The sequence below is a fragment of the Eucyclogobius newberryi genome, unplaced genomic scaffold (assembly GCF_026437365.1).
Source record: "Eucyclogobius newberryi isolate DKJ021-1_F unplaced genomic scaffold, fEucNew1.0.hap1 SCAF_9, whole genome shotgun sequence".
In the NCBI taxonomy this organism is placed as follows: domain Eukaryota; kingdom Metazoa; phylum Chordata; class Actinopteri; order Gobiiformes; family Gobiidae; genus Eucyclogobius; species Eucyclogobius newberryi.
In genome coordinates this window covers 33,992,189-34,011,300 of record NW_027316532.1, presented here as the reverse complement: position 1 = coordinate 34,011,300, position 19,112 = coordinate 33,992,189, and the positions used below count along the sequence as shown (strand labels likewise).

The window sequence follows — 19,112 nt, the reverse complement described above, 5'->3', positions numbered from 1 at the left end:
ATGTGAAATGCCAATTGTTGTTAAACAAAACAAACATGTCATTATTGTTTTATATTTCTCTGATGTTTGTGAATATATAAATATGTATTACGGACGACGTGTGGTGGTACAAAGTACTCGCATGAGAATTTTTTTTATACTTGAGATGTTTCTAATTTTGTTTTGTTTTTTATTCTGGATGTTCTTATTGGGATGGACCTAGATTGCAGTTGCAATGTGATTCTGCTTCCAATAAAATATGAAGTCTTAATGTAGGTCTTTGTTTAATCATTTCATGTAATCCATAAGTAATACGGTGCATCAATGTTTAAGCTTTGCGTAGGAAGGATATCTTCAGGTTGTCTGGGATCTTCAGCTGATCCACGTGGAGGTTTGGTGGAGGCACAGATGGAAATGTGACAGGGAAGACTTGCCTCACGTCCATCAGGAGCTGTGGAGCCTGACTGTCAGAGCGCTCTTTGAGAAGGCCCTAGGAAGAAGCACAAATGACATCACCAGATTGCAGATCTGACAAAGGCAATAAGGCCGAAACATTAACCCAAAAAAAAAGATATCTGCAATTTAAAAGTCTCATGCTTTGTTGTCACCGCACCTCAAGTATATTTTTGGTGTGCGTTATTCTTTCTTCGATATCAAATATTTCAGCAAAATAACAACCAGTACCTGAACAATGCGTATAAAGTTCAAAGTGACTCTTTCATCCAGATCACTGTGTGGCGTGTAGAGGGTCAGAATCTTCACAATCTGAGGATAAAAACAGGCACAAGTTGTTGTCCATACTGTACTGCTGTTGTATTAATAGGGAAAGAAAAGCGCACCACCTGCTGGCAAGAAAGAGCTGTGCACGTCTGAACCAGGGACTGTGCGTCGCCTTCAGATTTCTTTCCCATCTGCAGCAGCTGCACGGCCTGGATCAGAGCGTCCAGAGGGGTCACAGCGCCCCCTGCTGACAGTCCCCGGCTCCGCAGCCATTCCTCCAGCAAACTCACGTTGTAACTTGAATGATGAAGCACACATTATAACATTAATGACAGACAATTGAACATATATATCTTTCCATAACCATTCAGTTACATTCGGTTTACAGTTAATAAGACAATTTAAATTTGAAACAAAATCACAAATTGCTCATTTGGGTTGATTGCATTATTAGAACCTCTTTTCCTGTTCATCTCGATACGTTTAATCCCATGAGATGAATGTTACCGTATCTGCATGCCGCGGTCCCAGCTACACATGTCTTTGCGAAGCAACAGGCTGTTGAAGGCAGAGGCACACATGAGGTAGGTGAGCTGGTGGAAGGCCTGCTCCAACAGCTCTGGGGGCAAAGCCTGGTGGGACATGGCTGTGTGCAGCGCCCCTAACTCTCTCAGCAAAGAGCCCATGCTAGGGGCCTCTCCCCCCAGCATCCGAGGGTCTGAGCTTGCACGCTTCCTGGATAATGCCAGCTTCACAGCCGAGCCTGGCAGGCTTGAGATGCCTTCACTCTCCAACAGTGCCGGCACTAAAACACAGATAGATGACTAAATAAAACAATGAAGAATCAGCAGAAACGTGATGAGTGTGTTTGTACCAACGACATTCTGCAGCCGAGCCTCAATGATGGACAGAAGCTGCTGATAGGCCTGAATGCAAAGGTCACTCAAGGCACGAATCTGGTCACTCAGGTCTACCAGAAAGGAGACTATTTCATCTGAATCAGACATCTGAAAGTATAAGCAGTCTTTATACATACTGTAATCATCACCTCATTTAGTAATATCTAAATATAACCTGCTTTGAAGAGTGCTGGGCCAGAAGGTCATGCAGCAAGCAGCCGTTTTTGAGCCAAAATACTGTCATGTCAAGGTCATTGCTGTGCTTCTAAGGTCAACAAATACAAAACTAAATTAATTAATGTTATAACAATATAATTCCTTCATACAAAAAATTGGGCAATACATTCCCAACAATGCACAAAGTACAATTACCTTTAAAGCAACCTTAATAGCAGAGACAAAGGCAGAGCAGAAGGATCGAGTCCGTGTCTGGTCTCCACTTTGGTCGATCTGACGGAGGCACAAGAAGAGCACACTGGCAGAAAGACCTGGAGGTAAAGTCAGGGCCATGTCCCCACGTAAGTCTGGAATACACATCGGGGAAGTTAGAGTAAAGCATGTCACATATCCTAATGGCCAAAACAAAACAAAGTTAGCACTGACCCGTGATCAGACTTTTTAAGAGTTTGCCTTCATCTTTTTTCCTACATTCAAGTAAACCTGTGACTGTGGCAGACTTTAGTGGCTCAAATGAGCAATCATGAGATGTCGAAGGTGCAGGAAGAACTGAAAAAGATCATTTCATTCAATTATATATATATATATATATATATATATTTATTTATTTATTTTTCCGGTCCGTGGCACAATGTGACACGTTGACAGACCTTGAGTCAGCAGTCTCCTGAGTGTGCTGGTGTTTTTAAGATCCCTCAGCTCTCGTCTTAGTCTCACACACTCTTGCTCTCGAGCATCAAACAAGTCTTGTAAATCCTAACACACACAACACTATGTTTATGATTTTATTTGAATAAAAGTCTTACATGGGTATATTATATATTATAGGTGTAATATGTGTGTACCTGTGGTATTGTACCAGGAGAAGATGATACTTTTCTGAGCTGATATCTCAAAGCCTCCATTTCATTCTGCCACTGATTGTGCTGACTACGTAACTGATTCTCCAAAAATCTAGAAAACAAATATTATATATTTATGGAAGTGGACGTAGTACTATAATAATGCATGACATTGTTAGCATCCTGACTTGTTTGCCACTCGAACAGCATCATACGCATGAGCCAAGTCATCTCCTTTCATCTTCACAGTTGGGTCTTTGGCCACATCCAGACTCTCCATAAGCAAACCCTATCACATGTGGTATACACTGTATTTCTATTGTCAATACTTCAAGTCACTTTCCTGTATTTTTTTTAACCGTACCATTGTTTGTTCAGTGCTCCATGGTGCTCTCCTGTCTGAGGTGGGTGATGTGACGCTCGCCCTGCGCTCTGGCTCAGGAGAGGGCAGCCCTGATGGGAAGGGTGACGTTGAAAGAAAGGACAGAGGAGTCAGAGAGGGCGAGAGAGGCTCAAAACTCAGGCTGTGAGTGGAGTCTGTCCTCCTGTGACCCGTGGTGCGCTGAAGGGACAAGCACATGTAGTGTTAATATTATTATGAATCTACACCATAATGTTTGAATTAAATGTGGTTCCGGACCTCTGTCAGCAGACTCATCTCTCTCAGGTTGTCGTATCTCTGCTCTAGTCTGGAGAAGTCCCTTAAAAGACCCTGGTACTTCCTCCTCTCTTCATCCAAATCTCTTTTTATGGCAGTTGTGGCCTTTAACACAGCCTCCTGCATGCTTTCTGCAGACATGTGGTCGGTTAAGACGAGCAAAGTGGAAATATCTTTAAAATACAAACTGAGTGCCTGCCTTCTCCAGTTTGTTGTTGAGTGACGAGATGAGCTGACAGGTTCTCTTTTTCTTTCATAACGTGTTCTCGTTCATTCTTCAGCAATTGTAATTCCTAGTAGAATATAACAAACAATAAAACCGTTATAACAATGCAAACTGAACACTACGATACTTTGGAGACTAGGGGAAAGTGACCTGTGTCAGCTTTTCAATTTGCTGCGCAGCTTTCTCTTCGGCTTGTCTTTGCTCCTCGGCCTCCTTCACGATTCCAGGACTGGGTTGAGGTTCTAGTTTTTGATTCTGAAGTTTCTGTAAAGTTGCCCGAAGCGTTTCTAACTCAGCTTTTCTGGCATCTCGCTCTGCGTTTAGTGTTTCTCTCAACGATGTGCTCCCCTTGACCTGCAAATGCACTACAAATCATAAAACCTTTCAATACTCTATTATGTGTGAAAACTCCGTATCCTCTCTCCACCTCTTGGTCCAGTCGTAGCTGTAGCTGCATCACTTTCACTTCCATGCCTTTGTTGAGCTCTCTGTATCGCTCCACTGATCTCGCCTCCTTTTTCAGGGTAAGCATCTCTCTCCTGGCGGCACGTCGACGCACGCAGCACTGCATAAAGACCACGGCAGCACGCACACGTCTGTAATCGCGCCTCGCTAACCAGCCGCGGACTCTGGACTGCACCAGCACGGCCGCTCGGTCTGACAACAACTAAAAAAAGCACAATGGTGAGTGTAAGTGCGCGGTAAACGTTCATCAAGTTCACTGCATCGCCTGAGCATCCAACCTGTCTATATCGCCGTCGTGCCAGCGTGCCTCTGGTAAAGGCTTGTATGGTGATGGTGGCTCGTCGAATCACTTGGAACAACTGTCTGACCACAATCATGCGGTATGTCTTTTGAATGATGAGCGCAGAGTGTGTGTAACGCATCGTCATGGTCAGCCTGGGGACACACACGTATATTTTAGTTTAAAAATGTCCACTTTGAATTGCCTTGTGTATGAAATGTGCTCTACAAATAAACTTGCCTTGCCTTATATGCAAAAGCAATAGAATTTTTGGGACATTCACTTTATATTAAAAGTAAAATAACGTATGTGTTTATATGACCTATTGCAATTTGATCACTTGACAGCCACTCCACTGAATACATTCTCTATACAAATGTTGTGCAGTTTAAAAGGCGGTTTTAAAGAGGGCTTTTGTTTAAATTGGAATAACGTAATTGGCATCTGAAAAGTACCCATACCGTCTTGCCAGTGCCCCTCTGGTGCATCTTTGAATGGTCAGGATAGCCCGTAGGGTCCTGTGGAAGTGGATCCGAGCCTGCCACCTCCGAACCCAGCTCTGAATGATCACAGTGGCGACCCGCAGCCTCTCCGCCCGCAGACGCTCCAGCACCGCCACCTGTCCCGCTCGGAAAAACACCTTGGTTTTCCCAAAGCGGTACTGATCCGGGTCAGGGATGAGCTCAGGTAAGGCCTGTCGACACAAGACCTGGGCCTGCTCCTGGTCATGAGCGCCGCGCAGAAGAACTCTGTAGCGTGTGAAGAACTCCTCATATGTCCATCTGGAAAGGACGAAGGACGTGTATAAAAAGATTAAAACACTTTTGCTTCTCCTCCAGTGTACTTACATTTAAATGTCTCGATTGGTTTGTGCTTTAAGTGATTAAATACAGTTTGTTTGTGCATACCTGGATGGATAACCTGCCGCACTGATGCGAATGGTCTCTAGTACACCACAAGCTCTCAGCTGCTGGACCGTTCTTTTTGGATCAAACCTGACACAAACAAGACACGTGGTAACATTTCAAGAAAATAAAGTACAGCTATTGTAAGCAATAATCGGCTCACATAAAAGGCTCTTTCAAGTCATTGGGTTTTATACATCGGACATAATGGGGCGTGGTGCTGTTCAAAGTATCCATCAACAGCTGCAAAGACTGACGGAACTAAACCAGACACAAATTGATTACAATGTAAGCTTGATAGAATAATGGAGACGTTTTTTTGTACCTGAAATCCCACTGTGAGTTTGTGAGCTCTTCTTCCAGAGTGAATCGTTTCTTGGGTCACTGAGGAGGAAGTGCTTTGCTGCTGGAACAACTCAGCCACCAGCTCTGACTGACACAAAAGAGAATAATATACAGATACAAATACCGTCCAATGCAATTCTGGTATAACAATGGCAAAAATGACTCAATTTAAATGCTTTTTCCATTTGCAAGGGGAACTTCAAGGTGCTTTATATCAAGGAACCACTCACTAACATTCACACATCACACAAAAGTTTGAAAGATGCCTCAAATCTTAATGACTATTGTTCGTGTAAGGTTTATTTCACTTACCTGACTGGCTTTCAGAATGTTAACCAGCTCTTCAAAGACTGTATCTCGGTTTTTGTCTAGAAAGCCTTGACACTCATATTGAACCTGAACAAAGCGATGATGTCACAGGTCAGGGAAGGTTTAGCCACAGACTGTGTGATGCTGTTACTTCTCTTACCGTGTCAGCAAAGTGCAGGACAATGAAAGCACTACTGGACATGCGCGGCTTCTGGAAGTGAGGGTGAGGTTTGCTGCTTAAGTGCTGCTCATACAGTTTCCTCACCCAGCTCTTATCTGACCCTTTAGGCATCTGGGATTTAACACATTGAATTAACCAAACAGACGTCACAGCACAAACTCTAGCCTTGAGACATTTTCAAGGATTTAGTTTTATGTAGTTTGTCAGTCTACACCACTTAATCTGTGTCAGTTTTGATGAACTATTTCAACAAAGTAAAGTGTCCGTAGTAATTAAGACTTATTTAATTGACAATTTAACTGACTTTTTTATATATATCAATATTGAAACTAGTCGAAACACCAGTTAGATGTAGAGCAAAAAACTACAATATATCTAAACGACTAATGAATAATGTAGAGACCCTGCACTCCTCGTCCAGCAGGTCCAACAGGCCCAGCTGACCCTCGATCAGGTGGATACACAACTGATTGTCACTGAACTCGATGCGGTGCCAATCCAACTCCTCGCGGATGTATTCCTCCTGCTCCAAGTGGAATACGTGCTGTGGAAAAATAAACATAAACGTTTAAAGAGGTTAAAGAAAGATTCAGTTTTCTATGTTAAAGAATAGTGAATAATAACATGATTTGCACCCTCAAAGTTACTTTTTATTGTATTGTCCAGTCACTGCACCTGGTTGATGTGACTGTAACTTAATTGATGACATTGACAGAGCTCTATTTGCTGTAATTTTCCCTTTAATTTTTCATATTTCTTCTGCACAAACTGGCACTTGACCGATGTAAAACAATGACAAATATTTACCATTGGTTCTGTCCCACCAAACTAAGTCATAATTAAAAAAACACTTCAAATGCCCTTCACTTTGCACTTCAAGGACAGAACATGATGCATTGGTCCAAGCTTGGATCAAACCGCAAATCTTTGGGTTAGAGGGCGCCTGCTCTTGCCATTGTCCCTACTTCCACTGCAATCACAGGACTTTGTGTGATGGGGAAAATGTATTGAGACTTAATATTTTGTGACGCTATTTAATACTAAAATTAACATTCATTTATTGGAAGGTGGCGTTTGCTCTGTACTGACCATTATATCAGTAAATCATAGTTTCATTCAAACAATTACTTCTCATGTCTCGTAAAACAACAGAGGATTTTACCCTGTTGAACTGCTGCTGTAGTTTTTCATTGGCATAATTGATACAGAACTGTTCAAAACTGTTCTTTGTAAATGTCTCAAATCTGCAAAAGAAGAAAAACAGAAGAATTATTGCCTATAATAAAGAAAATATGCTCTGTAGATGGCTGCAGCAGACCCGTATATGTCCAGCACTCCTATGAAGCTCTTGGGATTCCCTCTCTTGCTCCTCAGGGCTGAGTTGAGTCGGTGGACAGTCCATGTGAATAGCTGTCCATAGATGTGTTTGGACAGTGCATCCCGGGCCTCCAGAGCCTGCTGCCCCGGCACAGGCTTCACAAGCGTCTCTCCTGCTACAGTCAGTCTGCGGTTACACAGCCAGTGAGCCACCTGAGGGCCCTCCACTCCCAGGAGCTCAGAGAAGACGGCCAGAGAGCCGTCCCCTGCCTGGAAAAAGGAGAGTAAACACATTTAGAAAAGGCCAAACCAAATGCTACACTGTATTTAAAAAGTGGATATTAGTAGTTCAATTTACTCAGCAACATTTACTTGAGTCGTTTCATTTTTAGTTTTAAATAACAGCACTTTTACTTGAGTAAGGATTTGATTGCTCTTCCCACTGTGAGTGATTCTATAGTGATGATGAACAACATTAAATGCTTTAAAGCTTTACCTTCAGATCTGATTTGTTTTTGTGTCTTTTCTTTCGAAACACCTGGATTTGTGCATCATTTAAATGTCCTCAACCGATAATATTAACTCAAATAATAAATCATATATTAAATACCTACCTAGTTATTCAGTACTCAAGTATAAATATCCAAATGCCGTTTTACTCTCACTTGTGTAATCATTTGGGCCACTGCTTTTTTTACTTCTACTTGAGGAGTATTATTTAGAAGTAACATTACTCTTATGTAAGAACATATTTTGGCTACTCTAACCTCTGCGTTTGGAGCTAAAACAATATAACTTTAATCTGAGCATATACATTATAGGAAGTCTGGACTGAACTTGTTTAAACTACAGCATTTTCAAAAAATGTTGGTTTAACAAAGATGTGTAATAAATAAATCCTGCAGAAAATGTCTCTTACATCAATATAACTTCTGTCAGAGTTCCTCCCACTCGCTGTGACCTTCACGTTTCCCAAATGAAGAATCGCTGCCAGGATTCTGAACAGCTCCATCTGCTGGTCAGCCTGCACACCTGCAACTCCACAAACCAAACAGCCATGTAATAAGATGTAATAATGGGCACAATGATTGACAATAACGCAAGCAATAGACTTTTTGTGTGCATTTCCCTTTACCTAAAGTGGTAAGAGAATCGGAAGTGCGTTTTAACTCTGCCAAATCATTAGTGCCAGGAATGTGCATGTCTCCTCCCTGACAGGTGTAGCGGAAATCTTCAGGTGCAACTACATGACAAAGAGACAATAAGTGGCCATGCAAATCAAATTAAAGTGAGAAAATCAAATGTTAAAGTGCCAGGTTTACGCAGTTTGAGTTCTCTCAGCTCGGGGTAATTTCTGGCAGAACAAAGCTGGTAAAAGATGTGGTAGTTTCTCTCTAAAGATGCCTGCCACACACACACAAGAGAAGCACATTCACTTTTAGTAGTTGATAATATATAATAGTAAGAAAATCAGCTGAGAAGGACTTACCTGAAAGACAACCCTTGACTTCTCTAACAGATATGTTCTCATGTTGGCTCCAATGATGTCCCCTTTTCTGCCAAAACCAATTTCAATGTACTTCCCAAACCTGCTGCTGTTGTCATTTCTGATGGTTTTGGCGTTGCCGATGGCCTACAAAACAAGAAGACCTACATTGAGCTGCTGTTGCACTGACTGGTGACAATGGTGATGTGGTGAAATGTTGCACAGACCTCCATGATGGGGTTTGAGGCCAGGACCCTCTCCTCCACACTGGTCTGCTGCGCTGCTCCTCCCACCACAGCAAAGTAACGCATTGTAAATTTAGCAGAGACAGTTTTGCCCGAGCCGGACTCTCCACTGATGATAATGGATTGATTCTTCTCTTCTCTTGAAAGAGTGGGGGGAAACAACACCTGGTTTATTGTTGACATCTATAACTGCAGGTCCAATTTACATGAAACAAAAACTGAGACTAAGTTCAACATCTTTTATATCAGCACAAATAAACACACTTTAAATGGTTTTACCCCCAGTAGCTTCACAAAGAGGTGTAAAAATGTAACCCCAAAAGTGTGATTGTTGTGAGCTGAATGGACTTTAAGCAATAAGATTAATATGGTAGGTACAAGTAATTGTGTGGATAATAGGTTCGGTCTTTTCTCACCAGCTGAAATTATGACATCATCCAATTCTACAACATGCTCGTCTCGTGTCAAGTCTTGTGTCTTTAACCTGGTCATTGTGCGGTACGCCTCTTCTGCCACAGAGAAGATATGAGGCTCCATGTCTGCCATGTCCTGGCCACTGTACGCATCGATCACCTCCTCCCCGTACAGAGGGAGCTGGTCATAGGGATTAATGGCAACAAGAACAATACCTGCAGAAACATTCAACTGTGAGGTGCTGAGAAAGATGTTCAATATGTAAAACTTGCCTTGTTTATCGGAAGTGCTGAGGAAATTTCAAATGGATGATTTAATGATAAAAAAAAAAAAAATATTGGGCATTTCCTTCATGATATTGGCCCAGTGTCTGTATACGAACTGAATATACAAACAATGAACATTCTTTCTCACTGGCGATCACTTTTAGAAAGACCATCCCATTTAAATGTCATGGAAACACTCATATTCCACTCTTCCATTTGTCCATCCCTACTGGCTGTGGAACCCTAACCCAAACTCAGACTCAAGGTTTAAAGTCTGGACAACAAAGGGTACAAAGGTCTTTTACCAGATTGTAAAGGAGAATCATCTGAAGAGCTTTGATGAGTTGAAAGAATGCTCTGTTTTTTAGGTATTTACAAATGAGGAGTTATTATTGTCAAGAACTCAAAAGGACCGATGACCATCAGAGCCCTTTGACTGAAATATTCATTAAATCATGTACGTCTGAACTTTCAAGAGGATTAATATGTAAATGATACAAATGTATAAACAATTTGGGCTTTCATTCTACTAATTACATGAAGGAAGAAGGGAAAGAGAGTTTGTTCTAGATGATGAAGTGGCAAAGTATATGTACAAAAAAAAACACAAAATCACATGTTGGGAGGGAATTCTGTTGGAAAAATGTGACCCATTTTTAAATCACCACGTCAAAGTGCTCACTATTCACAGAGAAATGCTGAATGTTGGAGAAAGTGTGGCAGCCAGGAGTCATCATCATGTGACTGTCCTGTTGTTCAGAAATATTGGACTGAAATTAACAAGGCAATGATTATTTTTGACATAATCATCCAACTCAATTTCAGAAGTATGTATCATGTAAACTCCTGGCAGCAGGAAAAGGACCATCAGAAAAGAAAAAGAGGATCAAGAAATCGACCAACATCATAAATGACTTTCAGAAAATAGAAAGAAAAAAAATCACATTTGGACTGAATTTGAAAATGGACAAATTTGACCGACTTTGGACTAAATAGAACGTTTATTTTTGGACTTTGTGTGCCCTAATTTTAAATCCTTCTTATATTTATTTGTGTCTCATTTTCCCTCTGGTCTTGTTCCATTTCTTGTGTTTGTTGTGTTTTAATTTTGGGGGGAAAAAATTATATTATACATATAACAGCCCCTGAAATCTGTCTCATGGGGCCCTTCACAATACAATATGACAAGACTTTTTTTCCACGTCTTACCACAGTAGGTGTAGATACTGTTGTAGTCCAGAAAGCGAACTCGTAGGTTGTGTAGGACAGCAGGCTCATGGAGGAAGCTCAGAGCAGTGAGGTCGTTCTCTCCTTCTAAGATGTCAGGGTTTCCCAGAGGTGGCAGGTGAGACAGGGACGCCACAGGGTAATGCAGCTCCTGACAAGGGAAGAGTGCAATTCTTCATTTTCTACTGCTTGTTGTCACGGGTGACAGGAGCCTATCCCAGTGACTTTGGGCCTTAGGCGGGGCACACCCTGAACAGGGCCCAGATTGACTCCCACATTCATTCACTAGAGGCATTTTAGAGGAGTAATTTATTTCCAATTATAAAATGTCTAATACCTGTTCATTGCAGAGTTGTAGACAGAGCAGTCCTTCTTCAGGGTTGTAGTCACGGAGGAGTTGAGCTGAAACCCACACTGCATCTTCATCAGGAACCCACACAGTGGCTCCCTGGAGTTTACACAGTGCAATGATAATTACTTTATCACAATCATTTTACACCAAAACAGTGCTAGCTTCTGTATAAAACTAAAGTTTTTTGATTCCGAGTAGAAGCTTTAACTCATTTTGAGCACTTGATACATTAGCCGTTTTTATTATAGTTTTTCATCAAAACAGCTAAACTAATTTTGCCACATATCTTTTCTTGTTACGCAACATCACATTTTAACAACTGTTCATGGTTTAGTGCACTGGATCCCACCCACAGCATATTTCTTTTACATCAGCATAAATGCTCCCAAGCAGCGTTAAAGATTAACACCATATTCTTATAATTGAGAACATGAAGTCATTTTGCTCAGTTTACATCTTGAATTAAATGTACACAAGTCATTCCTTTTGCATTATATTATGCACTAATATAATAATTTTAGAAGTCGTCTGCCATTGAATTGAAACAAAGAATACTTAAATCATGAAGTTCGTTTTTTTTTAAATCATCAATAGTATTGTATATTGTCTGGTTTACCTTGCAGTATAGTTCCAGGGGTCCCATTACAAATATCTGGGAGTTGCGTTGTGGTAGAAACCTCTGAACTGAAGGAGCAGTTCATTCATCCAGTCCCAAGCAGATGTCTGTCCAATGACATTCCTTGTACTTTGTTCACCGGCACAAGCACTATTAAGTTAACAGTTAATCCAGAGGAGGATGCACCAGTTGGATAGAGATACAGTCTTTGCTTTACAGTTTTAGCTTAACAAATGGACCAATTAGAAAGAGACATGGCAACACGGTTTGTAACATAATGGACTAGATTTAATAGTACAATCGATTTCAACATACAGCCTGTTGATACACAATGACAGGATTTCAGTGGATCCAACAGGAATAATGATGATCAACAGGGATAAAAAATACAAAATATTACACATAACCAGTTTTGTGCGTGGGCAGAGGAGGCAGTCTCGAGTGTAGTAACATTAGAAAGTTTAAATAATATGGGCTGAAGCTGTGAAATCCTGGTACAAAAATGCAGGGTTAAACAGCATCAATAAAGCACCTGTAATTACAACAAACAGAAAGTCGATTCCCTTAGGACCATCTACGTTCTTGTAACGTCCATTATTTTTGTAAAATTGTCTCCTCTTGGACAATACTGAAAATGACACAAAATGACACTGTTTTTGAGGTCAAACTCAAGCTTGTGGTTGTAGCATATATGTCAACAGACCTTTTGAAGTAGCTTGTATTGCTAAATCTGGTTTGACAACGTCTGCCTGGCTCGAACATTTTGGAGTGCATGATTTGTATGGAAATGTGGCAATAACACCAAACCATCACATAATGTAGAGTTGAAAAGGAAATATGGGTGATTGTCGCAAACATTTTTGCAAACACTGATTATATTCACACTATGGATAAGTTACATATTTCAAATAAATCTTGCGGATTAAAAAACAATCTTCATGATCAAAATAATTTGGGCTCAAAATCCCACTGAATAAAATTATCTGGAGTCCAACACAGGAGCTTTCTCCACGACCCACTTCAGAAGAGACCAAATAATCAGGATCAAACGAAAGCTTCTGAACTTCTCCTACAAGACAAAGCGGGAAATCATGTTGGTGATAAAGGTGGAGGAAGTTTACATGTTTAAATGGGCTTATTGAACCAACCTGTGCTATACATTCTCGCCGTCCTCGCTGGCGTTGCCCTCCTCCTTCTGCGTCTCTGCTCCATTGGCAGCCTCCTCCACGTGGGCCAGCATGTCAGCCATAAGTGCCTCCTCCAGCCTTTTCCTCACACTGTACACCAGCTCCTCCTGCTTCCTACGCACACCCACAACAGGAAACCGTTACACTCGGCCTTTCAAACAGACGGAATCGACTTCTGAGAAAACTCGAGCCTTTCACAGTTGAGCAATTTCAGAGCAGATACCTCACTGCTAAATATGTATTCATGATACAGGATTTTATACACTCTTAAAAGGAGAAATATAAAAAAATAAAATAACGGGGTTCACTGATGTTAATCCTGCACAGGCTCGAGTGCGCATACAATTTACGTTTTCACCTACTATTATTCAAAAATAATCAAACTCATATGTAGAGTTTAGAAATGGCATACAAGTCATGTTAGAATTGTTTGGGCTTTATAGGACAGGACAGGGCAGCGTAAAATGGGAATGAAACTGGGGAAGAACATGCAACAAACTGTCCGAGCTAGATTCAAACTCGTGTCTGCAGCCTGCCCACCTGGCAGGCATATGTGCTGACCCCTCAGACACAAGAGTGGCACGATGCAGCCATTTCCAACAAAAAAAAACATGTGTGAAAATTAGCAGTTTGCCATGATGAAATGTCCCTCTGAAGAGGAACTCTCAGGTCTGCAGTTGTGAACAGGAAGTCAGAGGCCCGTTTCTGTTATTAAAGCTAAGGTACCGGATTCTCAAACCTTTAAAAGGAGTAAGTGGGTATAAATCTAACCAGCTCATAGCTCTAACACTTTGGCACATCATTAGTATTTAAATTTTTTTGGGCCACAAGCACAGTTTTTTCAGACAGAAGAGAAGCAGGATGGACCACCAAAGAACAGCCATCTCTCATCCCAAAACGTCATAAATCTATAAAATGTCTGTAATTAGATGAAGAGTGCAGTGGTCTGAAGAACGATTGGGTAAAACATCAGCTTAACTGACGTTTAATTCATCAGAAAAGCACAGCCTAAAGCTGAACTGGACAAACTTAAGAAAAGTGATTCACTTTTTAAAAATTATGATTATTATTATCAGTCAAGCGATTATTCAACAATTTAGTGTTTAGAATGCTAAAGTCATGTGATGAAAATATATATTTTTATACCAAATGTGGATCTGGTGCACATTTATGATGTTTCCAAAATACTCATATACATATATTTTCTCAGCTATGGCATGTTTCAGAACCTATGGTTAGACCAGTTAATAATTATTTAAATACTAAATTAGTTGAGGATTACTCCAATATTGATTATTTTGAATTAATCGATGAACTTATTGCAGCCCTACAGGACAGGCTACATTATTTATTCAAAATATTATCAGTTTAACCATTAAGGCATTCCTTTCATTGTATCCACTTAGCATTCGCTGCCAAGTTGTTAAGGTCCAAAGCGCAGTACAGTGAAATGCATTGTGGGAATGCACTTGCCTGCCTCGCTCCACACTGTGAGAAAAGTGTGGTGAAGTGCGGATCAAAACATTCTAAAGAATCGAGACCCCTGCACACTCTGGCTCCTCGTGGTGAATGAGCGTCTGAAGTGCACAAGTGTGAGAACGGGGACCGAGCCATTGTCTGTTGAAAAGAATCTGTTCATGTCCAAGAAACAGTTTCTGACTAACCTGATGTCTTCATCTGTGACGATAAATGCTTTACACAGAGGCTGTGTCGTGTTGAGCCACACTCCGGGGTTTTTCTCCACTGCCGCAGACAGCTGACCAGTGATGGGCGCCGCGCTCGTGTGAAGAGCACTTGCAATTGCCGATAGAAGAGTTTTATCTGTACAGCCTGGACCAACACCTGAGGATGCCATGCGTATATACATCAGGGCTTTAATAGAGAGGACTTGAACTCTTTCTAATGAAATGTAAGAAAACTACACCTTGTAAACCTTTTGGGAGCTCCATTGTTTTGACAAGTTCCTCTGCAATGTCATAAGCATTGAGCCCGCTGAGCTTCTTCTCCCAGAATAACTGCAAATGAAATGTACAGTGAAATGTCATGTATTATTTAACCAGGACAGCGCTGGGCAGACATCATGGTTCTTTCTCACCTGTCGCGGCTGGTCTACTGCTTTCTGAGGATCCGTCTTCACTTTGTTGTTGGGGTGATTGGTGACTTTTGTAACAGGCTGTTTAAAGATGGAAGCCGTCTGTCTGACCGGGAGGGACGTGTTCAAATCTGGTTTGCCCTTATGACATCGGCGAAATCAACCGTTAGTTTGTCTTTTGACGGCGAAACCTGCAGCAGGCTGTCCCCGAGTCTCACCTTGTTCTGGCTGTTGTTGTCGTACCTCATCCGCTGCCGGTTTTTGTTGAGTTTGCTCATCAGCATCTTCCCTGTGCGGAAATCAAAAGAGCTCAGGTCCATCTGGTTTCCAAGGTAACGGGCCAGTTGAGGCTTGCTCCGAAACTTCTTCCCAGATGGACTAGCAGAAATACAGAGGTGAAAAGACGTTATTAAAATGCACTTTGTTCACCTTTCAGCCAAAAACACGGGCTAAAACTCATCACACACTCAACACAAAGGCCAAGCACCACCACATGCTGTAAATGAGATGACAAAAACAGGAGCCAAATGAGATGAACGCTGCAAATGAGCACTTTGTTGAGCTTTACAGTTGCACAAATGAAGTCCTATCCAATGAATGCAGATAGCCACTGAATGTGTGTGAGCATACTATAACACACCATTTATAAAACAATGCAAAACAAGAGTAACAATAAAGGCAGCTTGGAAGCAATGGCCTGCAGCTGTGGGTGGACACGTGCAAGTCAAACATGCAAAATGCATCACACACCACGGTTACACGGTATAAATGTGCAGTTGTCCTACCACAAACTATACAACCGACCCGCCTCCCCCCTCTCCTGCCTCTGCTCCTCATCGTGCTCTTCTCCTCTGCTAATAAAAACATGGAGGTGTGGGTCAAATCAAATAGATAATGAATAGGATTAACTAAAATGACACTTATGTTTATTAATTTGCGCCACAGCGGGGGGGGCGGCTAGTGCCACCACCAATCCCTCCTCCACCCTCATCATCACCCCACAAACTTTACGCGGCACAGTCCCCCAGTATTTGCCCCCAACTTTTTGTGAATGCTCTCGTCCTGCTGACAGTTGTACAAACCCCCTTGTGAGTGCAGTACCTAAAATAATACACGTCGCTTTTCCCAGCTGACAAACCGGACTTTCTGGTCACTTCTTCCATTTTCCAGCCCTTGGGAAGAGCAGTGCAATCCCACCTTTTCTTCTCCATTGGCCCACGCACGGTATCTGTACTCGAGTAAAATAAAGTACCGCGACCTAGGCCGCGTTGGTGGAACGTGCGCAGTAAAGCCCGCTCCTTTTTACGCTTTTGTTTGCACCATAATACGGCGTGCGCCTGAGAGGGATCAAGCTGCGGCGAACATCGCGTCTCTTTGTCGTGGCGCAGATCGCTCCGCCGCGGACCTCAGCCGCATCACTGCCCTGCCCGTGTCGCCGCCGCCGCCGGGGCGCGAGGGCTACATCCGCAAGGAAGAAACATAGGCCATGTCTCCGGTGTCAAGGCGGCGCGCGGGGGGATGAGAGGAGACAGGAAGTGTTCCGCGCTCGTGTTTTTCCCGTTTCATATGTTTTTTGTAGCCATGAAACGCAACCGTACTTTAACTTCCCGATTCATATTTAGCCCCTTTTTGTAGCCATGAAACGCAACCGTACTTTAACTTGGACTAAGTAAGCCGTGGTGGGTCTGGTGATCGTGCTGCCCGTAGATACACCTTTGTGCGCGGGTCTAAGTCGAGGTTTTAATTCAAGCAATAGTTGTAAACCTGCAGTACAACACCCGGGGATCTATTAAAAATATCGATAGCGCCGCACTTGACCTTTTTTTTATTTTGACACGCAAGCCGGAAGTTATCCCCCTTTCAAAAAAAAGCTAAAAAGAAAACGCAAAGGACGTTCAAGTTGCAATGGCACATAAATAAAACCACTTCCACATATAGACCACGCGCAGTCCTTGACCATGTGTCACTGCGGGATAAGTACAACAAGTCCACGACACATGTCCATTGTGCACCGCGTTCGAAACCCCCGCAGTGTTTACAAGTGTTTGCAAAGCCGGACAACTCTGAAACACAAAGCCTGCCGTTGTCACTCCGCCCGCACCGCAGCCGGCTTTTATGAATGAAGAAAGTAGATCTCCGCGATCAGCCGAGAACAATTTCCATCAGCCTCACGAGTATTTGGTTTAATCATTAAAAACGGCTTGAAATACGAAATTTAATCACTCGTCTTCGGCCCCGCGCGCGTGCAAATGACACCGCTTCAACGCAATAAAGTAAACGGCGCGTTCTCGTCTAAAATGAATATAATAACAATGTTTCTGCAGAGACTCGGATCAGCGGCTTGACAGATTTCCAAACGCAGCGGCTGCACCGAGGGAACGTCCCGCTGATGATAAACACCGCCGAGTCCGAGCGAAAGGGCACAATGTGCATTAAACGCGTCCGATGCAAGTCATAGTGCGGAGAACGGCGTCAGGGCGCGGCGCAGAGCTGTACTTACTCGTTTTTATCCATCTTGAAGACAGTGTAGCTTTCCTTTCCCTCTCGCTATGTTAAATCCCTTCTCCCCTCTCCTCTTTCAGAATCCCCTCCCCCTCCCACGGAACAAATCAAAGGCATTATCAGCGCAGCCTCATATAATAAAGAATAAAGTCTGTGTGAGGCGCCACGGCACAAAGACGCACAAACGCTTCTGCGCCATATCCGTTTGTAATAATCATTAAGTGAATAAAAATGAGTGTGTCCTTGCCTAATTTGTGGTTTAGAACATATGCTACAGGTGCATAGCATATAGTTACCAAATAGCCAACAAACTAGACCGATAGGCTACTAAAGAAAAATGCTTTTTTATTTATAATACATTTTGGACAACTATGAAAGGTTCATGTTGAACATAGACTCTATTGGCATATTCGTTCAAATGCACATAAATAACAGAGGGCCTCACAAAGAGTCTGGAAAGACCAGTTTTAGAGCCGTGGATTTGATACTAAGCTTGAATTGTCAAAGAAGTCCTGTTCCCATCTCCAAATGTGGTCCTGCAAGAACAAGAGTGTTTAGAGGGTTTAGGACTTACGCAAATCCATTTTCATGCATCAAGCTACTTGGAAAAGGAAAAGCAATGGACTACAGTGATATCATTTGCAGGTAAACATGTTCATGTGGATCATGTTTATGCTTACCACTTGCAATCATCACTCATCCCCTTTAAACTTCCCTTTAACGTATGGCACATAATCCAAGATTAACCGCCAGTCTGTGAAGTGGACAAGGGCCACACCACCCACTGTTCCCCAGGCCACCATGGTTGGGACCCTAAAGAGCAAATTAGGCATGAACATATCTGTTACATAAAGAGAAAATACACAATAATTAAGACATTGATTAAATGAAACAAAGAGAGGGGAAGCAAAAGTGCAAATCCTTCCAAAAATGCTTTTAATTACCACCCCAAAAACAACCTAATATTTGGACTACATTGCATTGTGTAAATGGAAGGCCAATGTAAAAGATTTGCCGTCTTTGGGGAAATGTTTGTAACCCCCAAAATGAGCGAATTAGAGACAGATGAGGTGCAATAAGCAATGACAGGTTTATTTCACATTGCGCATTAAAAATTACTCCATTACTTGTCAACAGATTACGCGAGATCAATACCACGCGGAAGGACACGCGGGTCGTGTTCATCCTTCTCCCGTGACACCACTCACCACGTCCTCGCGATGGAAAATATTTTTTTCCCAATAAGTTTGTTAATAATGTTCTGGACCATAGTGACCTTCCCTAGTTTTATTTTGTAGCCAGCGCCTGTTGTTTTCTGGTTGTTGTTAATGGCAGCGTAGGACCCCAGGCTGTCCGTTCTGCTGCCTGCTTTAAAAATCACGTTTTAGAGGCAGGCAGTGTTTGGGACAGCGCCACGCAAGT

The 19,112-nt window shown here is 42.2% G+C and overlaps 3 protein-coding genes across 8 annotated transcripts; all 3 read right to left on the bottom strand.

Moving 5' to 3' along the window:
* Positions 1-298: 298 nt before the first annotated feature.
* On the bottom strand, positions 299-12,021 carry LOC140353544 (unconventional myosin-Vb). Its single transcript, XM_072438129.1, is given in 35 exon segments — positions 299-469; positions 664-744; positions 822-996; positions 1,207-1,504; positions 1,574-1,706; positions 1,774-1,863; positions 1,971-2,122; positions 2,202-2,324; positions 2,426-2,531; positions 2,621-2,729; positions 2,806-2,906; positions 2,982-3,179; positions 3,258-3,428; positions 3,431-3,568; positions 3,652-3,855; positions 3,929-4,168; positions 4,245-4,401; positions 4,708-5,028; positions 5,155-5,241; positions 5,315-5,412; positions 5,477-5,584; positions 5,809-5,892; positions 5,966-6,097; positions 6,390-6,530; positions 7,149-7,230; positions 7,305-7,573; positions 8,223-8,335; positions 8,439-8,546; positions 8,626-8,707; positions 8,793-8,936; positions 9,017-9,173; positions 9,519-9,663; positions 10,924-11,092; positions 11,279-11,389; positions 11,910-12,021. Coding segments are annotated over 35 exon segments (5,016 nt in total). The 5' UTR covers positions 11,937-12,021; the 3' UTR covers positions 299-307.
* Positions 12,022-12,186: 165 nt separating this feature from the next.
* Positions 12,187-17,825, bottom strand: mbd3b (methyl-CpG binding domain protein 3b). 6 transcript variants are annotated; one of them, XM_072438152.1, is made up of 8 exons: positions 17,689-17,771; positions 15,974-16,042; positions 15,407-15,566; positions 15,192-15,329; positions 15,021-15,111; positions 14,761-14,938; positions 13,054-13,210; positions 12,187-12,978 (listed from the first exon to the last, which is right to left on the bottom strand). In XM_072438152.1, the coding sequence occupies exons 1-7, from the start codon at positions 17,700-17,702 to the stop codon at positions 13,063-13,065; spliced, it is 798 nt and encodes a 265-aa protein (XP_072294253.1). In that variant the 5' UTR covers positions 17,703-17,771; the 3' UTR covers positions 12,187-12,978; positions 13,054-13,062. The 6 variants fall into 6 exon arrangements, with proteins under 6 accessions (XP_072294253.1, XP_072294250.1, XP_072294249.1 ...); XM_072438149.1 differs by lacking the exon at positions 17,689-17,771 and adding an exon at positions 16,290-16,614 and having other exon boundaries at positions 15,030-15,111; XM_072438148.1 differs by lacking the exon at positions 17,689-17,771 and adding an exon at positions 16,290-16,611.
* A 190-nt stretch (positions 17,826-18,015) lies between these two features.
* On the bottom strand, positions 18,016-19,035 carry LOC140353555 (cytochrome b-c1 complex subunit 10-like). Its single transcript, XM_072438155.1, has 3 exons — positions 18,899-19,035; positions 18,371-18,503; positions 18,016-18,226 (listed from the first exon to the last, which is right to left on the bottom strand). Exons 1-2 carry the CDS (start codon positions 18,958-18,960, stop codon positions 18,383-18,385), a joined length of 183 nt encoding a protein of 60 aa, XP_072294256.1. The 5' UTR covers positions 18,961-19,035; the 3' UTR covers positions 18,016-18,226; positions 18,371-18,382.
* Positions 19,036-19,112: the final 77 nt, after the last annotated feature.

Coding starts and splice junctions, on each gene's coding strand:
- mbd3b (XM_072438148.1), bottom strand. CDS start 16,399: ATGGAGAAGAAAAGGTGGGATTGCACTGCTCTTCCCAAGGGCTGGAAA. Junction 16,043..16,289: donor AGCGACGTGTATTATTTTAG/GTACTGCACTCA, acceptor TGTTTTTATTAG/CAGAGGAGAAGAGCACGATG. Junction 14,939..15,020: donor GCTCCCAAAAGGTTTACAAG/GTGTAGTTTTCT, acceptor TGGCATCCTCAG/GTGTTGGTCCAGGCTGTACA.
- LOC140353555 (XM_072438155.1), bottom strand. CDS start 18,960: ATGGTCCAGAACATTATTAACAAACTTATTGGGAAAAAAATATTTTCC. Junction 18,504..18,898: donor TTTTCCATCGCGAGGACGTG/GTGAGTGGTGTC, acceptor TTTGCTCTTTAG/GGTCCCAACCATGGTGGCCT.